This window comes from Momordica charantia (assembly GCF_013281855.1).
Source record: "Momordica charantia cultivar OHB3-1 chromosome 6 unlocalized genomic scaffold, Mcharantia_2.0 BLBB01000006.1, whole genome shotgun sequence".
In the NCBI taxonomy this organism is placed as follows: domain Eukaryota; kingdom Viridiplantae; phylum Streptophyta; class Magnoliopsida; order Cucurbitales; family Cucurbitaceae; genus Momordica; species Momordica charantia.
Window position 1 is genome coordinate 27,587,781 of NW_028275164.1, and position 24,170 is coordinate 27,611,950.

At 32.7% G+C, this 24,170-nt stretch overlaps 5 protein-coding genes across 6 annotated transcripts; 3 read left to right on the top strand and 2 right to left on the bottom strand.

Moving 5' to 3' along the window:
• Window positions 1-73: 73 nt before the first annotated feature.
• Window positions 74-2,636, top strand: MSP2 (microspore-specific promoter 2). The gene is made up of 4 exons (XM_022304018.2): window positions 74-623; window positions 712-840; window positions 1,312-1,494; window positions 2,230-2,636. Exons 1-4 carry the CDS (start codon window positions 531-533, stop codon window positions 2,392-2,394), a joined length of 570 nt encoding a protein of 189 aa, XP_022159710.1. The 5' UTR covers window positions 74-530; the 3' UTR covers window positions 2,395-2,636.
• Window positions 2,637-6,202: 3,566 nt separating this feature from the next.
• Window positions 6,203-7,351, top strand: PYL1 (PYR1-like 1). The gene has a single exon (XM_022300901.2). It carries the CDS (start codon window positions 6,292-6,294, stop codon window positions 6,952-6,954), a length of 663 nt encoding a protein of 220 aa, XP_022156593.1. The 5' UTR covers window positions 6,203-6,291; the 3' UTR covers window positions 6,955-7,351.
• A 7,617-nt stretch (window positions 7,352-14,968) lies between these two features.
• LOC111026069 (protein HAIKU1) lies at window positions 14,969-17,244 on the bottom strand. Its single transcript, XM_022304038.2, has 2 exons — window positions 17,077-17,244; window positions 14,969-16,960 (listed from the first exon to the last, which is right to left on the bottom strand). The coding sequence occupies exon 2, from the start codon at window positions 16,458-16,460 to the stop codon at window positions 15,468-15,470; it is 993 nt and encodes a 330-aa protein (XP_022159730.1). The 5' UTR covers window positions 16,461-16,960; window positions 17,077-17,244; the 3' UTR covers window positions 14,969-15,467.
• A 1,529-nt stretch (window positions 17,245-18,773) lies between these two features.
• Window positions 18,774-22,099, top strand: LOC111022965 (FAM50A-like protein). Of its 2 annotated transcripts, XR_002603049.2 has the most exons (3): window positions 18,774-18,930; window positions 20,594-21,530; window positions 21,949-22,099. XR_002603049.2 is itself a non-coding variant. In XM_022300301.2 (2 exons), the coding sequence occupies exon 2, from the start codon at window positions 20,719-20,721 to the stop codon at window positions 21,259-21,261; it is 543 nt and encodes a 180-aa protein (XP_022155993.1). In that variant the 5' UTR covers window positions 18,774-18,930; window positions 20,594-20,718; the 3' UTR covers window positions 21,262-21,665. The 2 variants fall into 2 exon arrangements, 1 of the variants encoding a protein (XP_022155993.1); XM_022300301.2 differs by lacking the exon at window positions 21,949-22,099 and having other exon boundaries at window positions 20,594-21,665.
• A 383-nt stretch (window positions 22,100-22,482) lies between these two features.
• LOC111026067 (uncharacterized) lies at window positions 22,483-23,341 on the bottom strand. Its single transcript, XM_022304036.2, has one exon. The coding sequence runs from the start codon at window positions 23,142-23,144 to the stop codon at window positions 22,761-22,763; it is 384 nt and encodes a 127-aa protein (XP_022159728.1). The 5' UTR covers window positions 23,145-23,341; the 3' UTR covers window positions 22,483-22,760.
• Between the last annotated feature and the right edge of the window lie 829 nt (window positions 23,342-24,170).

Genomic DNA, 24,170 nt, shown 5'->3' on the forward strand with positions numbered 1-24,170 from the left:
AATTCTGAAGTGGTGAAGTTACAATCAAGCCCATCCATCCAGACGAAGTTGGAAATCTCATTTTCTTATGGACTTATCCTTGTATTTTTCCTCCCTACCGAATTCAATCAAACCCCATCTTTTGATTTGGAGCTTATGAGAAGGGAAAAAAAAAAAACAAGAGAGACATCATTATCATGCCCATACTCAGACCTGATAGAATTTAGATGACCTATCAAACTTCAACCAAAGCCCTTTTTTTCAAAAAAAAAAAAAAAAGATGATTGGAAATGGTCCAATTCCATTAATTGGACCTTGAAAATGAGTGGGCATGGAGCTGGATCAGCCTAATCAAAGCTCTTCGTGGGCTGCTTGATTTTTGAGCCCTCTGCCCTGACACTCTCTGCAAAACAGATCAGCGCTTGACTTGGTATTCTCAGTAACAGAAAAAAGTGGGAAACACATAACGGTTTTGAGCTAAAAAGTCCTGAAAACAACTAAAAAGAAGATGCTAATTCCTCCATAGCCAAGACACTAAGAGCTCTCATCCAATGGAAGATGATGCAAAGTTGTCCCATCAGCCACAACATTCCTCCTCTTCCTCCATGACCCTTCTTTCTAGATTGGATCATTTGGATTTTGTTGTAAGCTTCTATCTGTTTTAGAGCAAAATTGGCTTCTCTTCTCTTTTTGTTAATTCTTTGATGTGGGGTTGTGGTTAAATTTCCATAGATGAAGTACTTGGAGAGAAAACAGAGCTTGGAAAGGAGATGCGTATCGTTGGATGTTGCACTAAAAGATACTTACTTTAAAGGTTCATTGTTGGATCGTGTGGCAGCTCTTGAGCATAGACTTTTTCAGGTTCAAATATTCCTCAAACCCCCCTTTTTCTTTTTCTTTTTTTATAAATTCCACTTCATTTTCCCCCATCCCCTCCATAACTTTGCATAAAGAAACAAGGTACAAGTTGATTTTCTCATCCTTTTTATGCTTTAAAAGTGCAATGAATCCCAATTCAAATCTGTCCATGTCAACCTACAAGTGAGTAGCAGCGTTCGAGAATAAAGTTAAAATTTTTTATCTACCAAAAAATCTTGAATTGAAAGTTTTTCAATATTATTTCTCCTTGTTTCATATTAGTAGTTGAGTATTGAGATTTGTGTCCTCAATACTCGAAGAGGAGTATATCGTTGAGCATATGTCGAAAAGATTGAATGTGGTTAAATATAAGTCGGAAAACTTTTGAGAGTCTTAATAGGTCATAATCATCATCTAGCAGCTAATTTCCCCAAAGTTTATAATTATTTGTTGTGTGTTATTGTTGAACCGCAGCTATGCTTAAAGATGGATTCAGGAAGCTCCACAAATCCTTCATCATTCACTTCAACAGAAGCATCTGTGGAGATTAGTTCTTCTTCTTCTCCAAAACAGTTTTGCAGAGGGGAACCTTCTTCTTCATATCCCACATTCCACTACCCAAGCCATGGAGGAACCTCACAAATTTCCCAAGTCCAGGTAAAAAACACCCACGAGTATGAATAATTGCTACCACACAAAGATTTCCGAAGATAGTAACCAAGAATTTTAGAACTCTGCGTGATAACCATTTTATTTTTAGTTTTGTGTATCTAGGAATGAGGCTTATAAACAGATACGTTGCTTTGTTTTGTCATCTACTTTTTACTAACTACAAAAAAGTAGTTCTAAAGAAAGGGGGAAAATTGTGAAAATGAAATCGTTGTCGTACCGAGCCTAAATGAACATGGTGTTTCACTGGTAATTATTCTTTTGCCTCAACTTGGGAGAGGATGATCAATTAAGCATTATGCCTTTGCCCTTTTTTTCTGTCTCTTGAAAAATTTTTCTGTCAAGTTTATGTCCTTTAAGCCATTGAATATTTTGCTGCTAGTGGAATATTGATACTTGACACTGATAGTGAGCTCTTTGCCTAGAATGCGGTTCATATACACATATAAGTTAAACTCTTAATTGGCATAGAAAAGCCTCATCCTTCCTAATTAATCAGATCCTGAATTCACGACGACGCCGAACATCAGTACAGTCCTCATGGTGTCGTCGTACCGGGGTGAGAAAAACCGAGGGTGTGGATTCAACATCTACAGTATACAACTGATGATTTGGCCTGTCTTTTCATACTCTTTAGAACCCAAGCTTTACCATAAATAGCATTTCAAATGATTCAATGTGTTACATTTGATCCCCTTTTTACTCTCTTTTTATTGGATATAGGAGAAGCCTCAAAGACATCAACAGAAAAAGAAGCAACCCAGTCCTTCAAAAGGGCAACTTGGTAAGACAAGAAGTGGATCAAAGGATGAAGGAGGATCTTGCAAAAATGTGAAGAAAGGGATTCCTCCTCCCAAATGGCCACACTTGAGGATGTTTGGTTGCTAAAATTCTTGGTTCCTTTTCCTTCCTTCTCACCCTCTTTTTCCAACAAAAATTCACCATCATATGTTTCAAAAAGTAGGATTTTATAGCTGTTACTGAATATAATTTATGGGCATAAAGTGAGATGCAGAAATTTGGGTAGTGGCATGATTTGTGATCTGTTCTGAAAATGGAAAATAAAATATTATATAATGTGAAAATGTGAATGATGAATGAGTGCAGGGTGTGGTACTGTGATTATGTCTCATACTGATTTGGGGCCAACTTTGGAAGCATTTATTATTCCAACTTCTTAATGGTCTTTATGCCTTTCACTCAAAGGAAAATTAAAGATGGTATGGTGCCCACAAATTCCCAAAAATATGGTCATGTGAATTTTGTATAAAATATCATTTTGTTATATATATATATATATATATATATATAAAGTTAGATCACCCTCCCGATAAAGTGAGTATAGCTCAGTGATAATTTTGTGAGTTCGATCTCCCACTTCACATGTTGTACTAAAAAAATCATCATTCTCACCTTGCTTGAACTAAAAAAATCATGTTTTAAGATTTTTGTCAATGCAAATATATGATTTTTTTTTTAAGAATATGCAAGTAGAAGATTTGATGCCAGGACTAAAATGAATTACAATCACGATTTAACGACAAAAATATTATATTTGGCATTACAACGATTAGAGCAAAAGTAATTATTTTTCGTCTTTTAAATATTATAAATCATATATGCCGACGAGAACATGACTTGCAACGGGAATTGACACATATTTCTATACTTCATACCCCAATTTATTGTATTAAAAAAATTATGTTTAATTGAATAGGATTTGATAACTAATGATGGATATGTTTGTAAAGCTTAAGCTAAATACATGGCCATTTATATGATTATAATATTTAATATTGTATGTTTCTTTCCTATGATTTTCTGTAGTATTGTGTTATACTAAATGATTTCTCTCCTCATTTCACAGATTTCTATTAGGTAGGATAACTATACTTAGGATTGATTGTCACTTATAATAAAAAAATCTGACCTGGCTCGAGACAGTATCGATAGCAACATTGGCATATTCATTAAAATTTTAATTTATTGTGAGTAATTCATGGTTGCAAAACTTTTGTAAAAGATTTAACTTCATTTAGTAAAGAAAGTAAATGGGATAATAAATAGCAAAGAATTTATTTTTCTTTGTTTAAATTATTGATTGTCTCTAGAATATTATTATTCTCTTAGACCAAGTTCTCACCATTAAACAAATAGCATTATTAATGTTTTTCTTTTCTTTTGAATTTAAAACAAAAGAAAACAAACAGCATTATTGAGTCAACTAAACAAATATTTTATTCATAAAAATAATATTTAAATATTAAAAATCAAAAGGTTTGAAACTAAAATTATCCAACATAATGTCCCGCTAACCGATTAATAATCAAACTAACAAAATTAAATTAAATTCTAGAAAAATGGTCAATTGAAGCATAGTTTTATTAAGACACCTATCTTCAACTAAAAAATAGTGAATTGGAATCTACACTTCCCCTATCATATTTAAAAAAAAAAAACTTAGCGGAGGGTACGACAAGATTTTATTGATTTATTTTTGATTGATTAATTAATTAATTAATAGATTTTATTGATTTATTTTAAGTATATTGATTAATTAATTAATTAATGAAGTGGGGGAAGCAGACAAGTCATGGGTGAGCTGACTTGAAGATATCAGCTGGATGCTTCATGTCCACATTGAGACCTTATTTTCTTTTTTCATAATGGTTTTATACCTTATTTTGATCCTTAAATTCACTATTTTTATTTTTTTTACCACTCATTCTGTTTTACTTTTTTTTTTTCTAAAATTTGAATACTATTTTTAATTATTTCTTCTTCTAATATTAACTTTAATTTCTAATTTTGTGTGAAAAGTCATTCTAATATTTTATTTAAAAAAAAAAGGAAAATTATGTTTCTAAAATTGGAATACTTGTTCTTGTTAAGTTGTTTCTAACATTTGTTTACTTGACTACTTGTTCATCAAATAAAAAAAATCAAATAAACAAATAAAAAGAGAGCATGTAACAAATTTTCTACTAAATAATTTAAAAAAGAATTGATAGCAATCATTGAATTAATGTTATATACAATATGGATAAATTAAGGTAAGATATTTGAAAATTTAGAGACTAAATATAATATACGAAGCAAAGTTAGATTTGTAACTTTTCTTCATTTTTTAATTGTTCCTCTTCAAACAACACTCCTTCAAAAAAGGTGATGTTTTTATTCTACAATTAGTAAAATTTTATCCCTTAATTATGAACATTAGGTAAGGTACAAAACAATTTTAGAACTAGAAATTGAGATAAGAGATAAGTTAAATTCAGGATTAAAGTATAATCATCAATTTGTGATATCCATATTATCATTTATCAATTTTGTATTTCATGCAATTAGCTATCACATCATATTACTTCATCCAAAATTTATCTAAATTATGGAATCTCACGTCAATGTTTATTCAAAGTCTATGAATCTGGTTTAAATTTTCTAAAATAAAAAAATATATAATACTTAAAGTATGAGGACAAAATTTATGAATATCATGATTAAGTAAGTTATGGGAGAAAAAATAAAAAAAGAAAAATGGTAATATATTGTGGATATGCTTAGAAAATGGAAATAGATTGATTTTTTTTTTTTTTGAGAGAATAGATTAATTAATTTGATTAGCTGGAAAAAACGTGGCATATGATACTGACGTTTTACTGTCTTTTCCAATGAGGGAACCACGCAAACTTCGACCTCATTCATTCCTTTTCCCCCCACGTCATTTTTTATTTTCTTTTAATTTGGTGACAAAAACAATTTATTTTTTAATGCAAAGAAAAGGGACATAATTATTTATAATTAATATGGTTTTCCCCATTATTCTAATTGTAAGTTTCAAAACCTAATATAAATATAAAGACATCAATCAACCTTAATAATTATAAATTCCTTGTGAACATGATCTTAATTCAACGATAATTCGCACATATTTCTTCATTTGAAGTCAGAGGTTCGATCTTTCATATTTTCAAACTATTATACAAAAAAAAAATTATAAATCCCCTTGTTATTCCTACTGTTCTATTTCAATTAATTAAAATTGACATTAACTAACAAATATTAGTTCAAACTCTCCAATTTTCTTTGCAAAATCAACTTGATCTAAATTTGAATCTTTAAAGTAATGTCAAACATGAACTCGTATAGTATGTTTGTCTGAATTGTGTGAGAAAAAGGGTTTCAAGAACTTAAAGTTACGAAACTTATGCTTGATTTGTGTACTTATGATTTATGAAAGTTGTGTAATATAAGAGAAAACTTATATGTATCAATGAGATTAATAAATTCGTAGCTAAGTTGATTTGTATATTCATGATTTATGATGTTAGTAAATTGGTAGCTCAGTTGAGTCTTATTATATGATCATATGTAATAACATATTAAATGTAGATTTTTTTTTTCTTTTTTGGTATATCAAACTCGAGCCAAACTCTAGTAAGGCCATCGTCCACCGCCAACTTTGGTGCTGCATGGGCCGTCGGATTCCTATTGCGCCCACAAAAGGTAAATTCCACCTGATCTCTCGATCTTTTTGTCATTGTTGTATTCGAGAATTATATTTTCTGAATAAAATAAAATATGCTGCTTATTTCTTAGTTTGACGTTTTTACCCCGCAACCGTTTTCCGCTCCAACCAAAAAATTTTCAAAAATAAAATTTCCTTTTTTAATTTTATTTCATTTTTTAAATTTTAATTAAAAAAAAAAGGGGAACAAAAAAGTCCTCTCTCCCCTTCCAAAACCCGACATTTTCCTGGCAGGAGGAAAAGAGCTCTTAACAGAAATGGAAAAGGGCGAAGAGTCAGAAATCGACCACCAACACGACGCCGCCGCCGCCCAATCTTCCACCACCGCCCACCACCTCGCCGTGCCGGCTGGATTGTCTCAGCACGAGTTCGAGGAGTTGAAGCACCTCATCCTAGAGTTCCACACCTACGAACTCCGGGGCGGCCAATGCTCGTCCCTGCTCTCCCAACTAATCCGAGCCCCGCGCGACGTGGTGTGGTCCGTCATCCGCCGCTTCGATAAGCCGCAGACTTACAAGCACTTCATCAAGAGCTGCGCCGTCGCGGAAGACTTCACAATGGCCGTAGGTTGCACGAGAGACGTGAATGTAATCTCTGGACTCCCCGCCGCCACCAGTACAGAGAGGCTCGACATACTGGACGACGATCGATACGTCACCGGATTCACCATCACCGGCGGCGAGCATCGGTTGAGTAACTACCGGTCGGTGACGACGGTTCATGAGATGGAGCGCGATGATCAGATCTGGACCGTCGTTTTGGAATCGTACATCGTGGATGTGCCGGAAGGGAACACGGAAGAGGATACGCGTCTATTCGCCGACACGGTTGTGAAATTGAATCTGCAGAAGCTTACGTCTGTGACCGAAGGAATGGCTCGGGCCGTCGATGACGCAGGTACATCCAAATCACCACACTAATTTCACAAACAAACAAAGAACGAAAGAAAGATTCTGGAAGAAGGAAAAAAGAAAATTATTAAAGAAAGGAAAGAAGAGAAGGCATTATTTCTGAATTTCTTCTTCTCTCTTTGATTTTTGATTTTGTTCTCTCTTTTTCTTCTCCGGGTGGCGTTGGGACTGTGAGTATGATGGATCGATTTTCCGTTGTTGTATGAAGAACATTAAAATATCCTGTAGTTCCAAGAGGAAAGCGATAGGGGTATTGAGCAGTGTTCTTTAATCTGCTTTATTAATTCATTGATCTGAAATTGAATAAGCATAAGCATATGCATATGATGGGACTGGGAATCAAGTAAGAGTGAGATTTGGGAGCATACATATATCTGATTGTGTTTGGGATTTAGTTTTGTTATAATTGGTGTGTGTATTGTGTAGTGATTGGTTTGTGAAGCATGGTACTGGGAATCCATGGGTATTGATGTCTAAAATGGGCATAGAAGTTACCCTTTTGACATAAAGCAGGGCTGTGAGGCCTCTTCCTAGAAATTAGAAATGTGAGAATTAAATATTTTGTTGTTGTGTCAGTTGGGCATGTGCAACTTTCCCCTTTCAGAATCTCTCCCTCTCTCTCTAAATTGCCCATACACTCACAAACACTGTACAGTCTCCTAGAGAGAGAGAGAGGATTGATGTTGTGTTCATGTTCATTGAAAAAGGCAATTCCCAAGGAAAAATGCCATTGGAGTTGTAGTTTGTAGGACTCCCATTTCCTCTTTCAGATTCATGTTAAAATACACCTGACCCCCACCCTTTCACACCTTCCCTTCTTTAACTTTTGTGCCCATCAACCAGGCCCATTTGATATATGTCAGATTATCGTTGAATTAGACTCGATTTGACAATTTTAGAAATGTTTATTAAAAAATAGAAACAAAAAACAGGAACGGTTTATGTTTTAAACGAGAAATAAGAAACGGAAATATTAGCAAACAAGTTCTACACCCCCACCCAAAAACAATTTGGAGCCTAAACTAAATAGAGGAGAGTTCAGCCTACAAGAAGCTGATTTCAATTTTGTGTTTAAATTGTCTAATAGATCTATGAATTTTTAATTTCTATATGACTAAGCTTTATCAAATTTGTGTATAATAAGGTCCTTGATTTATGAGATATTTTTCGAGTTCTAACAACTTATTATGCATAATCTTGAAAGTCAAGGGACTTGTTATTAGACATTTAAAATTTTAGGAATTAGCAATTTATTAGACATTCTTTCAAATTTAGTAAATAATTATATACTTTTTTTTTTTCTAATTTAAAGATTCGTTTGGACAACTCCAAGAAATTCGTGGACCCAACTTGTATTTTAACTCTTTTTATTTGATGCAATGAAGATAGATATTAAATATCTGAAATATTAACTATTCCACTTTTAGACACGCATGAGATTAATAGAAGCAGTTATTGGTTTGTTAATAGAAATTAATGAAAATAAAATCCAATATTTAATTATTTTATGTCATTTAGTTATCGATGTTTATATTATATCTTAAATTAATCAATTTAAAAATTTAGAATTGATATCATAATGTTTGTTAAAAGTATTTTTTAAGTTGTTAAATTTAATTGGTATAAAATGTTTGCATTAAATAATTTAGTTAACTAATAAGAATTAATATAGAATAATAAATAATAATGTAAATATAAAATTGGAAGTAGTGATTATTCTAATAATAATAAACAATAATAGCGTTGAAATTAGGCAAACCTACTATTTAATTTTATTTAATAATGTTGCTTACAATATAAATTAATATATTTACAATCTATAACGTATTTAGACAACGAAATTATAGGTCATTGAGAGTCTATTTGGGAACAATCTTAAACTGCACTATTATTACATGTATTTTGAAAGATGTTTAATAATATATTAACTTCTAATATTTCATTAAATGTTTAATATTAGAACGATGATGTTCTTATCAGATCTAAAATCTATTATATCTCTAATATAATTAACGTGGAACCAAGTTTATATCTTCCATAATAAAATTGGTGTGAAAATTAATATCGAATTCCATAGGAAGTATAACAAGTCGAAATCGTGATTAATCGTAATACTTTGTCTATTCTTAGGACTAACCTTGTAAAAAAATGAAATTTCTATATAGTTATTTTATATACATCTTGTTTAACATATTTATTAAGTTTTCATTAACAGTCACAATATAGTATGTAACTATCACTTTGTTTACTTTTAATTAAATATGTAATGAATCAGGTATCAAAATAAAGATATGGTTGAGAAGATCATTCTATACCAACATTCATCGTGTTAAAATTTAAGTCCATAATCAAAGTCTGTGACCTTTTATAATATGAAGATATTTAGCTTGGGATTTTTGACCAATTTTGCATTAGGGGTTGGTTTTATTATTATTAGGTCAAATCACACAATATTCTTGAAGTGGTTCTACTATAGGGCTACCCTATCAAATTACTGTCACTATTATAAGGTTTCATCATTCACATAAACTAAGTCTTTCACCTCTCAACTTAAACATCTTCGAAACCTAAGTTAGGTAACCAACTACCTTAATTATTGTTTTATTATTTGCTATCCCATCTTTTTATTCTTTTGATTTTCAATTTTTATATATCAATGTATGATTTTCCAATATTTTTGTTATTTATATTACAATAAAGTTAAAACAACAAAATTAGGTAAATATACCATTCAATAAATAGTTTCAAAAGATATGACATGAGAATTGTTAAGTAAAGTCATTATAAATATCTGATTGTGCGTCTAATGGAACTCATGACTATAATTTTCCAGATGTCTTTGATGTCGATTATATTAAAGAGTTACTCAAAATTCTATCTTTGGTTTCATTTATTATGAAAAAAATAGGAAGATAGAGGTGGGGATTGATGCATCCTAGTTTCAAAACATAATAGTCCTTTTTACGTATCTTCTAGAAACCCTAGTTTTTAAACCTCTTTTAAAATATTAGATTTATTAGATTTCTTGAGATTGAAGGTTAGATTTCCCACTCTGACCGTTGTTGCACTAAAAAAATGTCCTTTCTTAAACATATGATAAGATACTCCAATTTAGGTTATAGAATGAGATTGATTTTGCATATTTCTTTTGCTATGGTTGATGTGCTTCTATAATTAATTTATATAATATTTTTAAATTTAATGATTTTCTTTAATTGATTGAATTGATGTGTTGTGGGTAAAAAAAAAAAAAGTTTTACTGGGTGAAGGATAGAAGAAGGTTGGAATGACCAAGTCCCCTTGAAGAGTATCTAATGGAGGGTCGACCTTCATACTTAGCCATAAAATCATGCTGGAAAGTATCCATTTGACAGAAGGTCCTAACCATCCACGAACTTATGTAGTCTACATACTAACTCTCAGGACGACATGAGCAACCGCCTATTGGATAGCTTATTGTATCCTCAACCTATAAATAGAACACTTCAACAAACCTGTATGAGATATCACATTCTAACTCAGTCTTTATATTAAGATCAAACTTAAACTGACTTAAACGTCAGAGTGTTTGCTTCTCTTGTAAAGATTTCTCTCCTAGTCAAGTGACACTCAAACTCATTTCAGTCACCTTCATTGAACCATTACAACCTTGAACGAATTTGTTGCACAAACAATGTAGTTGAAGAATAAACACATCAAAGGAAAATTGATTTAACTTCAAATTGTCCATTAAAAAAAGGGAAAAACTTAAAAATTGCATAAGATTATCAATTTTATTGAATTGTCACAATCAAGCCATTCTTTTCCTCATCCATTTGGTTCAAGAAAAACCAAAATAATAGAATTGATATATATCTCTATGAAGCTCGGGTGAGAAGGAATTGTTTTATTATTTTTTTATAAAGAGAGATTTTTTTTTTAAATAGGAATTTAAACTTCCGATCTCTTCACAGAAATAAGAGATATACTCAAATGGGCACTTTTATACAATTTGATCATTAACTGTAATTTGAAAATATCTAAAAGTTATGTTGTTGCCAAACTCAATAGAAAAGGATAATTGAGAAAGGAAAAGTAATGTTCTACACGTTAGCTGATACTAGATTACATAGTGATTAGACAATAATCAACTATTAATTTAACTAAGACTACTTTCTTAATCATTGTGTAATGACCTTAATTTTATTTAATCGACTATCTTTCCCTTTTAAACTACCGATGGGTCGATAATGTTTGACTAAATAAGAATTAATTAATTGTTTTCACACGGATGTAATTAAATTTGACGAACTTCTCAAAAATTGGGTAGGACTTAGGACATAGGATTAAAAGTTTCCAAAATAAATGCAAAGTCAAAATAGAAACCATTCAAAAGAAAATAATTAATAATTGAAACCAATGTTGGGACAATAATTAACATGCTAAAAATTTAACAAAATTTTAACCCAATTGATCAAAATTACTCAAACAAGTGAAATCTCCAAATCGTCGCTTCATCATACAAGAGAGGACATGTATAATGTGTTAATCAAGAATAACCATCCAACAAGTGAGTTCGTGGTATAGGATGAATTTCTTTTTATTTAAAGAGAAGGCATAACAAAACAAAGGGTGAAATTATACCCATTTATTTATCCACAATTGTAATGGGAATGAATCGGAATAAAAATCAATCGGAAATGTGAATGTTATTCCTTTGATGTTATTTACCAAAAATTTTCTGAAATCGTAATCAGAATTCAGAATGATATATGGCAATTAATAGTATATCCCTTTCTTCTTTTTAACTAATTATAAAGACATTATTTTGGTAATATTTTTTAATTACAATAATAATAAAATTTTATTTTAATTTATTACTATATTACTGAGAGTAAATATTTTTATTGTAACAATTTATTTAATATTAATAAATAACAAATAATTAAAATAAAATTACATTGGATAAATGATGAGTAATTAAAATAAGATTACATAAAATAAAATATTTTTTATTTGAACAACCCTAATTTAATATAAATTTTATTATTCTAATATTTAAAAATAATAATTTCTATTTTAATATAAATTTATAATATTATATAATAAAATCACATCAACTCATAAAAATTAAAGTATAAATGGAGAACAAATTATAAAAATATATTAGAAAATGAAAATTGTATGGGTATAATTAATAGATGAGAGAAAAAAGTAAAAGTGGTAAATTAATTATAATATATAAGTAGAGCCTACGGAATAAGGAATGAGAATGAGATTGATAGGATTGCAGGAGCGTAATGAAATCACACCCTTTTAAGAAATGAGATGGTCCTACAATTTGATTACATTCTAATGATTTGATAAACACGGTTAAAAAGAGTGAAAACGATCCCTTGATTACGATCGAGAGTAAATAAATGGACGGTAGTTTTTGGAAAGGTAAGTGTGATAAGTTTAGGAATCCCATGAGTGGAGGGATATGATGATGAGAGTGCGGCCCTTTTTCTAGGAAAGAAAGAGGCAAAGGCCAATTATGAGTGGGTGCAAGTTGCCAAGTTGACAAAAATATACAACTAATTAATTCCCATGCTACCCTGAGCCTAAGCCTACATAGCTAGAGTGGGAAAAAACAAAAGGCTTTTCATGCTCCCAAAGATCAGATCATAATTTCAACTGTGGAAGGTAACAACACCCTAACCAGCAATAGATGTTGGGTGGGGGTATCATAAAACCTAAAAGCGGCCATAAAGAACAAATGCCTTCATTATTCGATGTCTATATTTATTTAATTGATACAAATTGTGATCCTGTAAGGAAGATAGTTTTGAGAAGGAGAAACGACATGAGAGAGTTTGTTCTCCCGTGCCTAAATCAAAGTTAGAAGATGAAGACTGCCTTCACTCTTTGTTAGCTACTCTTCCATCAACCTAGGTTTGTCAGTTGAGAGAAAATTGGAAGACGTACGTATAAACTATAAAGAAATATAGTTGAGAAATAATGTGTGAAAAGGGTTAGTTGGAAAATGTGTGCAAGTGTAGTGAAATAAGTGAGAAAAAAAATATTTTTTTAGAGATTTTTGAGAGAGGAAATGGGAACAAGAATGAAATTAATTAAGGAAAAAAAATGAGAAATTGACTCAAATGACCTTCAAAAGTTTATGGAATGCTCAAATTACCCACCCTTTTTAAATGTGCCCAAATGACCTATTTTAAGCATTAATGATGTGTCAGATGAGATGAAATGACCAAAATACCCTTAATTATAAGACATGACCGCTGGAAAAAACCTCGGCCGGGGTCATATTAATTCCCGCCCGGGAATCATTTAATTCACAACAACCATTGTCTTTAATTTTGTTGTTTTTGATTTCTTCTTAAGATTGGACTACATTTTGAAAAGCAATTTTGCTGTTTTGTTTGCTTTGATTTTGAAATGTCATTTTTAAATTTAGTTTCATATCTCAGCATGATTCTGCTAAAGTTGACTATGAACCTCGGGCGGGAGTTATGGTTTCCCGACCGAGTTTCATAAGAAACGATGAACCTCGGCCGAGGTCAACGGTTGGTGATAGAAAAAGTTGACGCAACCTCGAGGTTTCTAAGCCTTTGTCATTTTTCTCGGATTCGATCTTGGGCGAGGTTGAGCCAGAGGTAATTGAAAGAGGCTCAACCTCGAGTGAGGTTTCTCGCGGTTGAGCCTCTTTCAATTACCTCGGATTCGACCTCGGGCGAGGTGGAGCCCGAGGTAATTGAAAGAAGCTCAACCTCGAGTGAGGTTTCTTGAGGTTCAGCCTCTTTTAATTACCTCGGGCTCAACCTCGCCCGAGGTCGAACCCGAGAAAAATGACAGAAGCTTACTAAACCTTGAGCGACGTTTCAAATCTCTTCAACCTCGCTCGAGGTCCATCCCACTTCATTGAAAATACTTCTTTCATCTTCAACCTCCCACCACACCACTTCAAACATTTCAAATCAAACTCCCGCAGCCACAGACCTCAATTCCAACATAAATGAAAAATCGAAGAAAAACAGGGAACGAAACAAAGAAGAACACCAGAAAACAAAATCAACAGAAAAAAACCTAAATTGATGCAATATTATACATGTATTCGTTCATCTAAATATCAAAAAACTGAATCAACGCAAATAAACAACCATTCAACTCCTCAACACACATAAAATGGAAACCAATCGCCAAGAGAAACAAAGATTAAGAAGAAATTCCAAGGGACTGCGAAGACGAATTTGGGCTGAAAACGGCGAGGAAAGGGGAAAGGTAAAACAAATGGTTTGGTTTTCTGAACAAAAAGGTAGTACTGTAATTTTGCTACCTTTTAAAATTAATTAATTAAATATTCCCGTGGGTCATTTGGGCACATTTTAAAAGGGTGGGTCATTTGACCATTCCACAAACTTTTGAAGGTCATTTGAGTCAATTTCCAAAAAAAAAATGTACGTAGAAATTATAAGAGTAAGAAACCCTATGGACTTTATATGATAGTGATACTTGGTATTACTTTGAAGAATAAGATTGAAAAGTATTATAGAAGGTACTTTACCTTTTTTGAACGAAACAAACTATTGTATCCTCTGAACAAAATGCTACAAAATCGAAATCATATAAAATACCTTTTTGAATTGCAATAGAATCTTTATTTAAAGGAAAGGTGGGAAGAATGGATAACACATCATGAAAATTGAAGTCATGGACATGATTTTAGTTACCTTCATCGTGTTTAAGATTTATTTTGACCATAGTTTTTAGGTGGGCGAGAATTGAAATATATAAAGGAAAGAGACACTTTTTTTGCTGAGGTGGAGATTCGAACTCATAATATTTTGATCAAAGATAGTGACTTAACCAATTGAGCTAGGCTCAAATTTGCATAAGAAACACCCAAAATAACCCACAATTTTATAAGCAACTTGAATCCTGCATCAAAAATTTCATATCAATATAAATATTATCCATACTCGTATTAAACAGTAAGAAGGAACGACCTTCCTCAGCAAAGAGTTCGTAGATCAAACTATGTACTTCCTTGAACAGAACAACATGCAGTATATATCTGATTTCTCCACTTCACAGTTCCTTCAACAAATGAGTTCAATGAATTAAATGAAAGGAAACCAAACTTCCTACATAATAATCCACAACTACAACATGATAAGAAATCTTCAACTATAACGTATCTTGATATTTGACATTCTGTGATTAACTTTCGTGCTACAGCTCTTTTCCATTCAATATGAAGCCCAATGGCCTGAACTATTGATCATTGCTTAATGAAAACCTCTTTACTTGATGCTTTCTTTTTTCTTTCTCTTCCTCCAAAAGGAGGGTAAAGTAGCTGAAACAGGATCCATAAGCTGATCAAGCTGCAAAATGGGGTGTAGACAAAAGCAAAACAAAGAATGTAAAATAAGCAACAGACAGTGCAAACAACCAAAATGACCTTTTCCACCACCTCTATATGTTACAATCTCCTGTGAGGAAGTGGTAAGGTAAGCTTGGCACTTTAAAATATAATACACTGAAAACTAGGACTGCCAATCTCTCCATCTTGGACTCAGTAGGGGGAATAATCCTGATGGAGACCATGGGAATACAAGGCCAGGAGAAAGCGGAGGATGAGGCCCAGGACCTAAAATCCCTGGTTGGGCCATGGGTGAAAATGCAAAATTAGGACTCAGTGGTGGAGGAAACCGCATTCCAGGTGAAAGCAATGGATAAGGTGACTGTGGTGATAACAAATTTAAGTAACCAGAAGGAGAGGGCACATGAAACTGTGTAGGAGAGGGAAAAAATGAAGGACTGTTTGCTTGGGTGGGAGGAAAATTAGGAAGAGATGGCACAGGACAACTTGTACTAGGATGAGTGGCAGGAATGGGTGGGTCGGGCCTGGGCGGTAAACCAGAGGCAGCCACTTGGTTTTGAACTTGACCTGAAACTTGTGCTTGTGGAGCCTGGTTTCCTATCGAAGGGGAATCTATAGCTGAACTTTGAAGATAACGCATGTAGGCAGATATTGGAGACTCAGCAGTCTTTGGCCAAATTGAGTCTCCAGGTATCAATTGAGGCGCTTGTTGTGTGGATGCTGGCTGCCCCTGAAGCATTGTTGATGACTGATCACATTGTGGTTGTGCAGGCCTGATCAAGCCATTGTAATAAGGAATCTGTGGCGGGGTCATGGAAACGGGTACTGGAGGTGGAACATGGGGCCGATTGATAGGTGTTAATGGGGGAGGTCGTATCCTTTGCAGTCTCAAGCTTTGTTGTTTGGCTGGATTTTGAGGTGGTCTAGACGGCTCTTGGGAAGAACCAGTCAGCTGCTGAACAATATTCCGAAAATCATTCTTGTTGATGTTGTAAACCTGAGGCTGAGGCTGAGGCTGAGGCTGAGGCTGAGGATGGGGCTGTTGTGTAGAAGGAATGCTACCAAAATTAGGTTGGTGCAGTGGACTTTTCTTTATATTCTTCCCCATTTTGTTCACGCCCAAGTGCTCATTCTGTTTGTTCTTCGAGTAATCCATAACCAGAAAATAAAAAGGCTTAAAACTCAACCACGAGCACAATCAAATACTCATAATCCAAAACTCTGGATCGATCAAACTCCAGCAGATTTCCTCGGCGTGACAAATCTACAAATCTAGAATATAAATTCAAACCTCAATCAACCACTCTCTTGCCAAACATTATACACGGCTTCAAACACTCTCAAATCTTCAACCAATCAACCAGAAGTCTCAAATTGAAGCTCAAATCAACACCCCTTGAGTTATTCAAGCACAAAGGGGTCCAAAAGCAGGAAGAACAAGAAAAAAAGGTGAACTACAGAGCAGATATTTGAGAAGCAATGACTTATCCCCCAACTTAAAGCCTTAAAAAAAAAAAACTTCCTCAAACCCCAGTCTTAACTTGCTCAATGCTCAGACCAGGATAACAAGAAAGCCCAGTAATCGTAATCTTTCCCAAAACCGCCCAACAGGAAAAAGAAGACTCCTAAAAGGATAATGAATCAGAAAGCAAATCCCTGCAAGTAAATAGTGTTGCAGACTCGAAAAGTAAGAAGAAAATGAGTAAACGTAAAGAAAAGTAGGAAGAAATTAGGCAGAAGAAGAGGTGACGATTAGGAAAGAGAGAAATAACCTAAGAAAATTGAATTCCTCTGGATCTTCTTTATCCAATCCGTCGACAATTGTTCGGAACAATAATGAGCTGATGAAGCCGAAACCCTAGCGATGGATCGGCTGAAAGTGAAAACACCGGATCTTTTTGGTCCACAATGAAATGAAATAGCGCAACAGTTGACTAATGATCTTCAAGCTATAGCAGTTTGTTTAATAACCGAATTAAAAAAAATTAATTATTTTTAAAAAGTCTATGTTAATGTTTTGTTGGCGTATTTAATGTATCAAATATTATTTTATTGGTTTGATTAGTATTTGGGCCATCTACTCAAAAATAATAAATAAATAATATTTGGTCTATATATTTTTAAATATTTATTTTGGTCGTTATAATTTCAATTTTTTTCATTTTAAGCTAGCTCCAAAACCTCTATTTTAATATTTGTAATTTAAAAAATAACTATTTATGTTCATTTATTTTTATTTTTATTTTTATTTTATTTTTTTCAATCATAATTTTAACATGATACTTCACCTACTAAATTCATAGCTATAAATTTATATTAAAAAGGCTTCGATCACATATAAAAATTTATGTTAAAATTTTATAAATAGAGAGCAAATTGTACTGTAATAAAAACAAACGTTTTATTTTATCAATTATTTGCTTTTTTTAGTATACACTAGTATGAAATTAATTAAATAGTTAAACTTTTTTATATAATTGGAATCTTTTATCTCTCGATGTTTACCTCATTAAGTTTTTTTTTTGTATTTTTCATGTTTATCTCATGAAATCGACGTTTCAATAATTCTCATCGGTCATGAGTTCGAACCCTCACCCTATATGTTGTACTAAAAAAATAATAAATAAATAAATAAACTCTAAAGACGCAATCAAAAAATAAATAAAATAAAAGATGCTAAAAGTTTACTATCATAAATGGTGAAAACCTTGAAGGAGAACTAAAAAGTCATTAATGTGATGCTAATATAGAACACGTTAATTGTAATTTTAATAGAATATAAATAAGATGTGAAACTAGAATTAAGGTGTGTTTGAGAGTGATGGTAAGATGAGTTATTTTGAAAAAGTGGATTTAAGTATAATTAATTGTTTAAAATTTCGTGATACCTTATAAATCAATTTAAAATTTCTTAAAATTAATTTTTTAATCTTGAAAGATGATTAACGGGGAGGAGAGTGATTTTTATAATGACAAAAAAATAATTTAGCCAGGTCAAGTTAGAATACTCCATTCAACTTCTAATGGATTTTGGGAGAAGAATTTATCATTACAAAATAATCCTAAAATCAAATTGGCACTGGTGGAATTTCAGCCCCTATGGATACAAGGATCAAAATTAGAAATTAGAATAGTCATATTTTATGTAAAATTTAAAGACTAAAATATAAAATTGTTATATAATTAATAATATAGGGATAAATTTTATATTAAAAAAATATAATGAAACAACTTTTGAATTTAAAAAAATCATTAAAAACGCATTAAAAATTATAGACAAGATCCCTTCAGATCTCAAATATAAAAACTGCATGTAAGATAATATTTAGTTATACCCAATATAATCTTTTGGATATTACATTGTCATAATTGACCAAAATAGACGCAGTACTAAATTTTAGAGATTTAGTAATTATTTGTATATCTAAATATTAAAAATAAAAAAAGAAGAAGAGAAAAAAAAAACACAAAAACAAAAAAGACATTTCAAGCAATCCTCCGTCGATTCCGTGCGTCTGAAATCATACGACATCCCTCTGGTCTCCCTCCCTATAAATAGCTTTCGCCTTCGTCTTTCTTCCCGGCGAATTGTTTTTATCAACGGGTGCAGATCTTCATTTGCGAAGGTATTTCTATTGATTTCTGAGATTTTACCCCTTTTTTTGTTATGTCGAGTTTATGATTTTCAGGTTGAACTTTTTCTCAAGTTTTTATTTCTGGGTCAAGTTCTTTTTCCTTTTCCTCGCTCTCAAGCCCTCGCAAGATTCAATATATGTATATTTTTGCTTATTTATTGGATTTTTCATATTTCCCCTTCTGGGTTATTACTGGATCTTCCTGGTTCTGTTGTTCTTTTTCTGCTTTCTAATCCCAAGCATGAACCCCAAATTCCAGCTTCCGAATCGATGAACTTTTTAACAAAATACCCTGTATGTATGGTGTTGCAATGGGGAAGATGTTGTATTTAGGTTGCTATAGAGCTGGCTCAAAGTTATTGATCAGATTGATGCCCTAATATCCATTATCCTTTCCCTACATCAGCACTGATCTTTGGCAACTAATTAGATTCCAAGTTATACGGCTACTCTTCCCATTTGAAATAGAAGCTTCCGAACAATAGCCTCCCTGGCTAACATATATCTAAATCATGTCATTTATTCAGGGTAATAATACAACTTTAATCTCTGAACTTTTAAGTGTTTAGTAGGGCCTTGAATTTTACAAAGTATCTAATAGGTTTCTAAACTTTCAATATTGTATCTAATAAATCTCTAAACTTTAAAAGATGTCTAATGGGTTCCTGGACACCTATCTAATAGGTCTTTGACTTTTGAAGGACCTAATAGATGTCTTTTAAAATTTAGAGACCTATTAGACTCAACTTTGAAAGTTGAAAGACCAAACTTGTAATATAACCTTTGTCCTTTTAAGTGCAAATATATCAGATTGTGTTAAGGTATCTTTGTCGATCATTGTACTGATGTGCACATGTCAAGTGCTGTAAAGAATTGATATTGTTTAGTTTCTAAGATACTATGAAACAGAAACATCTGCATTGAAGTATGCAGCATGGTGAAGTGAAGTTAAACATTTTGTTTTAATAACATGTAATACTTTGATTTAGGAAAAATTGTTGACAGTTGCTCTTTTTACCGATTTAGTTATAGTGCCTTTGAACTGGTTGGAATGCTGCAATTGGTTAGCCCAAATTCGCTAATAGATGAATTTTAAAGTGTAGTTAATGAGATTACTTTTTTCATTGTGTTTTATCTTAAATCTGCAATCAGCTTTTTCATCGAATAGTTTTCAGGCAACAATTCACATTTGCATACAATTCAAATTTGTTTATAGTCTCACTATTTCAGAGCTTTATGACATTTTAAAATCTGATAAATTGTAAAGTTGATCAGTTTTCTACAAAATACAAGTTCTTTCATCATTCCTTGGATTGTTTTGTGTCCCATCTCATCTTTCATTCCTTTATTTCCTATGACTAAGATGAGATAGAAAAGCTGAGTAATTTGATTACAGTGAAATGAATCGGGAGATGGTTTTAGTGAAGCTATTTGGGGTGGAAGAATTGAGAAACTATATGATTTCTAATATGAAAAACTGGAGAATATTCGTGTTATGTATTAAATTAATTTTGACTGAAGATGTCTCTAACCGCTGGACGATACCAGTGATAGACGAACATGATTTATTGTATTTGGATCTTGCACTTTATGTTATATCCTCCAAATGTGAGTTCATTGTATATCAACTAAACCTTGACTTTTGGTGTATTAGGTTTGTAGACTGTTGGCAAGTCATCTTCTGAATTGTTTCTGAAAGTTGAAGTTTGCGAGATGGGCATGAAGCAGTGATTAGCATTTTGTTGCTTCGGATCTAGACTTCTTTTATATTTTTCATTTATGCAGTTCCCGACCTTCCTCGAAATGGAAAATGTGCAAAATAAGCAAGTTTGTGAGACAGATGGTAGTTTTCCAATGAAGCTAGTAGATCAAGGAAAAGACTATAGAATAGACAATGACATCATGACTCGTCGACTGAAGAATCGAGAAAGGCAACGTAGATATAGAGCCCGAAAACGTCTAGAAGAAGAAATAAAGAAGGCTTCAACTGTTAAACAACCCACTCAAACAGGAACATATTTTCAACCAAATGGCATTGCTAACAATCCCTTGACTCGGGTGCATTGTACCCGAAATTGGAAGAAGGACGCGAGGAGCGTCCATGTATCTAGGGGGTTAGAAGCCTCTTGTAATAGTTCTAATATGGCTGCAAGAACATCAACCAGCGAGAGTCAGATGCAGTGTTTACCCTCCAATCCCGAACCACAGTTAGAAACGCAATCACATTTGGAGCCACCTGCTGAACAGCTTATCTCTCAAACAGCGAAAAAGGTGCTTGGTCGAAGAAATTGGAAAGCAGATGCGAGAAAGAAGAAGAATTGAAACGACGTGTTTTAGCATTCTAAAATTATTGATAACATGAACGACATTATTGTTATCATTTGACCGCCGTAGCTGGGGATGCCTGTGTGATGTTATTTCTGCAACAAACGTTCAACCGATGGCAACGAATGTTCCATCAACGGCAAGAGGCCCTTTGAAGAATTTTCACATGAAGCTGAACAACTTTTGTATGCATAGATTGGCGGAGAGAAACGAACTAGAATTCTTCTGGTCGGGTTGTATGCGGTCGGATGCATTTTCAAATATTTGTAAGTTTTGATGACTATGTTAGATTCATTGAGTATGAATACTTGAGATGTAGATATACAGGTTGAAACCTAGAGTATATCCCTGTTAAATATGGATATCCCATATACTAATCTTACAAAGTTTTTCATTTTTTAGTTTGTGGCATTTTGCTTGATTCAAGAAGTACCTAATTTAAATCAGATCAGGTGTTTGTTTTTGCAGAATTTACAAGTCTCATCACCATAAAGGGCCAAAGTAGGATATCTTAAAAATGGTTCAATTGTTTATGTATCATGGATAGGTTATAGAATTTGTTAATAGGTTGCATAAACTCAGGCTACATAAATAAAGGTTTCTAGAACTCATTTGTTTTATGCTAAATGTACAGTTCCATGATACATATACTCATTTTCTAAACTCGTATTTTTGGCTCGACAGGAATGAGTCGATTCTTCTTCTCAATACAGAAATTAAAAATTTTCAACTCCAAGCTATACAAATTCAGTTTTAATAGAACTGTACGTTGAACATTTCTATCCTACAACCCTTCTATTTATTTATTTATTTTGAGTACAACATGTGGGAGTGGAGATCAAACTCGCAACCTTTTCGTTGGAGATATATACCAATTATGCTGAGCTATACTCGCTTTGGCTTCTCCAACACTTTTGTTGGGTTGTATGTATTTATCCACTGCTATAAGCTTTGCCAAGACTGATACCCTTTTAAGGAATGTTAATTTAAGTATCAAAGTTTCTGAGAATTTTCAAACTTTCTATTGTTAATTAATTTTTTTCAAAAACACCTCAGTTATCATATATTGTTCTCCATGTGATAAAACATTATATATCTAATGACTTATTTTCCACCATTTTTGTAGCTAATTTGTAAGCCACATAAAAAAGGTTACCATTATCAACTTAATCAATTATCCTAATATATTCTAAAGCTAACTTTGTAACATTAGTCATATAAGGTTAGGTTGATGAGAGATTTCGCCCATATGAGTATATAGTTCTGAGAAAAAAAGACAGAGAACTACTTTAAACATGATTGAAAGGAAAAGGGTGTGGTGACCCAAATCAAAAGGTCTTATAATGAATGGTTTGCAAATGCAGTATGAATTATTTCATGAATCTCATTCCCCACCTCAAATTTAAACATCGTTATTCAACTTCAATTTACCATTAACTTGAAATATAAACACCAACAAATTACAAACAAATAATGAGAGAAAGATGAGCCGAGCCTCAATGGAATCTCCCTTTCTTCTGATCTCTCAATCTCAAATCCTCAAAGCTCCAATCCCTCCTCATCCCGGAGCTCCTCACCAACCTCGGCTCGTTCTCCTTCTCGTTCATGCTGCCGCTGCGGAGATAGCGATCCTTCACCTTCTTGTCCGAAAAACTCTTGCGCGAAGAGCAGCCTTCCCTAGCATTATCGGCGGTGGTTTTGATGTGCCCGTACGACGTCGGAGTCAGCTCGGCCGACCACCGCCGCGTGACGTGTAGGCAACATGATTTACCTCTACCTCTACTAGAAGAGGTCTCATAGGCATAATAATTGTTATTATTGTTCTCCCTGTCTGACTGAGTCCTTGGAAGGGCTTGGCATGTTAGGCAATTCATGCTCATGAATCAAATTAGAAGTGATGAAGAACAAGGTAAGGTTTTTATGGAATTTGTTTTGTGGAATATTAGGGAGACACAGAAAGAAATGATGGCTCAATGAGGGGGAAATGGAAATATAAAGATGGGCATAATGAGAGCTAGAAAAAGTTGGGTTTTGGGTTGGAACAATAACAACCAAACCGATTTTTGTTTCCCTAACAATTGTTATAGTTGTGAAATCCGGGAACTTGGGCTTTAATTTGACCAACTCTAATTTTAGCTTTTAACTACAACAATAGTTTTTCATCCTCATCTCATCATCTCACCATTCATTCTCATTTTGATTGCTAATCAGGCCTGTCCTCATTTTAGTAAAATGTTCCCGCTCCCGCGTTTTTGTTTGGTCCCGAACCTTTTAGGTATTGCATGTTTTGATACGTCCACGAAATTTAAATGTTTTTTAACCTTCAATTTTTGTGTTCTAACATGAACATAGTCAATCAACAGTAAATACATCTACTCTTTTCACTCAGTATCGAAGGTTCAAATCCCAAAAAAGAAAAAAAAAATCTAAAATTATTCGATACAAAATTGAAAGTTCAAGATTGAAAATTTAGAAATCTATTAGACACGACATTTTAAAAGTTCAAGAAAGTATTAGACACCTCTTAAAGTTTAAGAATCTAACGAACATAAAATTTAGAGACTAAAATGATAATTTAGCCTTTGATTTTTGTCTTTTTATAAAAAAAACCATTTAATCTGTATTTTATATTCCTAACAAATTCTTTAATTGATAGCTGACATTATACATTTTTGTTCATTTACCTGATAATCGTACATAACATGTGTTTAAAACAGTGTAAGAGATCAAGTGTTTGAGTGTTGAAATAGATTAAAATTTATTTTGGCTTATGAAAAATTAACGATAAGTACTTTTAAATAGTTGTTTACGGAAAATTTATGGATTAAATAAGACAATTTAAAACGGTGGATTAAAATAAACTATTTGAAAATTTAAGTACTAAATCAAAATAAATATAACGAAAG